Raw genomic sequence first — 4,791 nt, 5'->3', positions numbered from 1 at the left:
TTCCCCAACTCTGCTCATAAGTATTATAGGTACACCTCGTTGATAGACTGTACCGCGTGTTTCATTAATATAAAAATAATGGTATACTAGTCGTTCTGATTTAATCACTCAATCGATTAAATGAAATTTCGTTACAATGATGTCCTCTGTGACTACCGAATTGGCAATTATCTGCTTAGTAAGTCAATTACACTATAATTTTTAACATAAATTAGTAATTATTGTAAAAAATATAATTTTAAATAAAATACTGTTAATAAAATCAAAAACTCCTTAAAATTATGTTAAATACTCTTAATTACTTAAAAAAAACTATGTTAAGTATAAAATTTTCTGTTTTTCTAGACGTTAGTTAAGGTGCACTAAAATAGCTTGAGCAAAAAATTAAAATGTAGTTAATATTCCTCCTGAAGTATAAATACATTATTAGAAGTTTTACTATCATATAACGCGACAAATGGTTTCATAGGCGATCAGTGCTGTTTAATTTTTACCTGTTTTTCCGGCATGCTTATTACGTTCGTGCGTGCTGTAGTCGTTATTTAAAATACTGCCACATCCATAAAGTCTAATTTAATTCGTTTGTGTTTGCAAGTAGACATTTTTGCACCGGAAAACAAAACTTTAAGGTAAATAAATTACGATTATATAGGTTTACACTGAACACGACGGGTTTAATTAAATCAATACACCGTCGAATAGATAACATGGGATGTATAAATTATGTATACAATTCTATAGTTATGGATTTTTATTTTCCTGCATGGCTATTTTTTAACGGTGCCTACCATGGTTATTGCACATCGTCTCGTATTGTTGTCTTCAAAAATAAAATAACAATGTAACCAATTTTACTATAATATATTTTACCGTGTAAATTTTACTTGATTATGATTGGCCGCCCGTTACGCTGACATACTTGTTTTTATCATCGGATATTTGACGAAGAAGGGGTATATTATGAGCAATAACCTTGTCTACTTCAATCATGGTTGGCGCATAAGACGATCTCTCTCCGAGAAAAAAATTACAAAGGTATTTGAGCCTTGACAGTCAACCGTATGAGCCATCGATATTGTAATGTAATACTGTCGCATGTGTTCCTGGTACACAACAGTGGTTCACACGTATCGACGAGCCCACAGCAAGTAAGTTGTTCCTTATAAACCGGTTGCATAAGATCCTGGTACAAATACTAAAACAACGGGTTATCGATGCTCAATCTAGAGCGCCATATAAACAATACGGCTACAACGCTACGGCTACCGCGAGTTGTACACTTTGTGGATAGTTACTAATTAGAATAACCGTCATTATACGTATTAAATCCGAATACGAAGTTTTAGCCACTTCTTTAATGACTAATAGTTTCGTTATTTTTTAGTTTAAAAAGTCACAAAAATTTGTTAAAGGGCCTTTACACTAGCATTTATTAAGGCGCATTGTATAGGTAATTTTTCACTAAAACTTAACATTACGCTAAAATTTTTGAGCATATATATTACCATAGGAAAGAAGGATCTATTTTAATATTTTATCTTTTTTTGTACAAAAATATATGTTTCTACTTCAAACGAACAATGTTTTCTTAAGAATACTTCGATTTAAGTTTTGTAACAACATTTCAATTCTTCATAACATTTTCAAGGCATCATAAAAAAGATTGCGGCGCAATTTTAAAAAAATTGTTTGTTAATTAATTATTTCAGTTAAAAATAGTTAAACATTGCAGTTTTTTACAATGAAATAATTAATTAACCAAAAATAATTTTAAAATTGTGCCACGATCAATGCCTTGAAAATATTATGAAGAATTGAAATGTTGTTTCAAAACTTAAATCGAAGTATTCTTAGGAACATAACGTTTGAAGTATAAACATATGTTTTTGTACAAAAATAGATCCTACATGCGTAATAAAAATTAAAAAATATATCAAAATAAATCCTTCTTTTCTGTGGTTTTATATATATATATATATATATGTTTCAAAATATTAACTTAATGAAAAAACTTAGTGAAAAATTGCCTATACAATACGCCTTAATAAATGGTAGTGTAGAGGCCCCTTAATTATTGCAATGTTAAAAACTGCAATTGTTAACTTTTTTAAACTGAAATGATAAATTAACAACATAGAATGATTCTTTTATCGTGCAGCACTAGTTTTCTGAAGAATTATAAAAAATTAATAGTTGTTTTCTTATGTTTTTATTAGATGATTAGTACTTTTGTATAGTGCTATCTATAAAATAACAGTATAATACTTTTCATAGGTATAGTTAAAACTTTATTGTATATAATATACGGGTATGTATACCTATACAATTAGGTTAACAGTTCACACTTGGTAATAATTACTGCTTTGTTTTGTTGATTACTTTCAGATTTTAAATTCAGCTTGTTCAATTAAATACCCTAGTGACTTCGGTTCTACATTGTTTTCAAACGAGAACAATTTGAATTTCGATTTCATCGTAGTCGGTAGTGGAAGCGCCGGTGCAACTGTCGCGGCACGGCTAAGTGAAATTCCAGAATGGAACGTCTTGTTACTGGAAGCCGGCGGGGACCCTCCCGAAAGCAGCGAAATACCGTTCAACTTCTTCGAGCTACTAAAGTCAAAGTACGACTGGCAATTTCGCACGGAACGTGAGAAGAACTTGTTCAAGTCACTAGAAGGCGAACGCGCTACTATCAATAGGGGATTCACGCTGGGAGGATCGTCTTCCATCAACGCGATGATGTACTTTCGTGGCACGAAACGAGATTTCGATACTTGGGAGCGCCACGGAAACGTAGGGTGGGGTTTCAAAGACGTACTTCCGTACTTTTTAAAGTCTGAGAATTTTATCGACACACAACGGTTCAACCGTAAGATACACTCGAAAAACGGCCCGCTCACCGTAAGTCCAGCCGTGGTTCTCGATCCGCTCTATACGGTTATAACCAAAGGTGAGCGGTTGTTAAACTTGACCGAGATAGAAGATTTCAATCAAATCGAACCCACAATCGGGTATAGGAATATAGACACGACCACCCGTAATGGTCTTCGGTGTAGCACGCTCAAAGCGTTTCTTTTGCCAGCCAGCAAACGCAAGAATCTGTTCGTTTCAAAGTATACCAGAGTCACAAAAGTCATCGTGGTGAACGACACGGCTGTTGGCGTTGAGTTCGTCACACCCGATGGCGATTTCCGGTCGGTCAACTGTTCGAAAGAAGTAATTCTGTCAGCAGGGGCAATAATGAGCCCACACATACTAATGTTGTCTGGAATCGGTCCCAGAGACCATTTGAAAAGTCACGGCATCGATGTTGTGAAAGATTCCTCGGTGGGGTACAACCATCAGGATCACGTATCGTTCCCAGGGTTAGTATTTACCAATCGAAAAAACGTACCCGACAGCGTCAAACAAAAAGACGTCGACGATTTGATAGGTATGCTATCGAACGCAACCGTCGAAGGCGAAGCTACCTTGGGCATAACTGGCCTCGTTGGCTTCATTAAATCGGATGACAAATTGCAGTATCCAGACATGCAGCTGTACACCGTCAAGTACCCGTTTAATACTACCAGAAATACACGGAATGGAATGAGCGATGTACAGAATTTTTTCGGGTTTTCAACGGAAGTAAGCAACATGTACGACAAATTAAACGAGAAAAGCGACATCATATTTATATACCCAGTTTTGTTGAATCCATCAAGTACTGGCCGAATAACGTTGCAGTCATCAGACCCATTAGCTAACCCAAAAATTGTTACGAATTTCTTGTCTCACGACCATGAATACGAAGTCTTACTAAAGGGTGTAGATTTTTTGGTGAAACTATCTAAAACTGAGCCAATGGTCGATGCAGGCATAGTTTTAGAACAGGCGAAATTACCCAATTGCGTGGAACACGAATGGGGTACTAAAGAATACTGGATATGTGCTATAAAAAATGTGGCAAGCCACATGTTTCATCCGGTAGGGGCATGTAAAATGGGTCCAGCACACGATCCATCCTCAGTGGTCGATCCTACATTGAGAGTAATTGGGATTAATCGTTTAAGGGTAATCGACAGTTCAATAATGCCAATAATCGTTTCGGTAAACACAAATGCGGCAACTATTATGATCGGCGAAAAAGGCTCGGATATGATAAAGCAACACTACAACAAACATACTTAACGTCGATTTTTTTTTTTTTAATGTTATCTTTTATATTTTACACAGCGTTTATGATGTAAATTTAATTTGAACAGATTTAAAACTTAAAAATAAAATAGACTAAAGCACATAAGTAATATTAAAAATAAATACATATGTAAATCAGATAATTTTTAAGTTTTCTTGAAGTCTCAACAGTATTTAGGTATATTATTTAAAATTATAATATTATAAATTATAATGTGAATACAAATTTCGACATTGAACCGAACCAGAATCGTCAATGTAATGCACCGAGTTTCATTACTCGAATACATGGGAAATTCATATTTTTTATTTAATTTTTTTAATTTTTGGTTTTAAGAGAGTAGTTTCTATGAACACAGTTTTTTTAATTTACACCACCGGTCATTGCCTATTTGTATGACCATTTCCGTCGGAAAAGTATTGTAGTGCAATGATATGTCATTATTTTTATTTTGTTTCTGGACACACAATATTTTCTGAGCCACTGAAGCGATTTTTTTTCGCAGGAAGTCTATACATCAAAAATACTATCTGAAAAGTATTTAATGGGGCCATAAATGAAAAAAGGCCTCCATTCCCCTTCAAAATCGAGAAAGACAACCAAAAGAATTACAT

General features: G+C 34.4%; 1 protein-coding gene across 1 annotated transcript; it reads left to right on the top strand.

Moving 5' to 3' along the window:
* LOC126840140 (glucose dehydrogenase [FAD, quinone]-like) lies at positions 1–4,315 on the top strand. Its single transcript, XM_050575651.1, has 2 exons — positions 1–178; positions 2,386–4,315. The coding sequence occupies exons 1-2, from the start codon at positions 137–139 to the stop codon at positions 4,168–4,170; spliced, it is 1,827 nt and encodes a 608-aa protein (XP_050431608.1). The 5' UTR covers positions 1–136; the 3' UTR covers positions 4,171–4,315.
* The last annotated feature ends 476 nt before the right edge of the window (positions 4,316–4,791 follow it).

Source organism: Adelges cooleyi, unplaced genomic scaffold (genome assembly GCF_023614345.1).
Source record: "Adelges cooleyi isolate 19-005CV unplaced genomic scaffold, UGA_ACOO_1.1 ACOO_flye_CR_arks_rails_tigmint_CR_PRNA_108, whole genome shotgun sequence".
Lineage (NCBI taxonomy): Eukaryota > Metazoa > Arthropoda > Insecta > Hemiptera > Adelgidae > Adelges > Adelges cooleyi.
The sequence above is the reverse complement of the archived record's forward strand: the minus strand, read 5'-3'. Positions and strand labels throughout refer to the sequence as shown.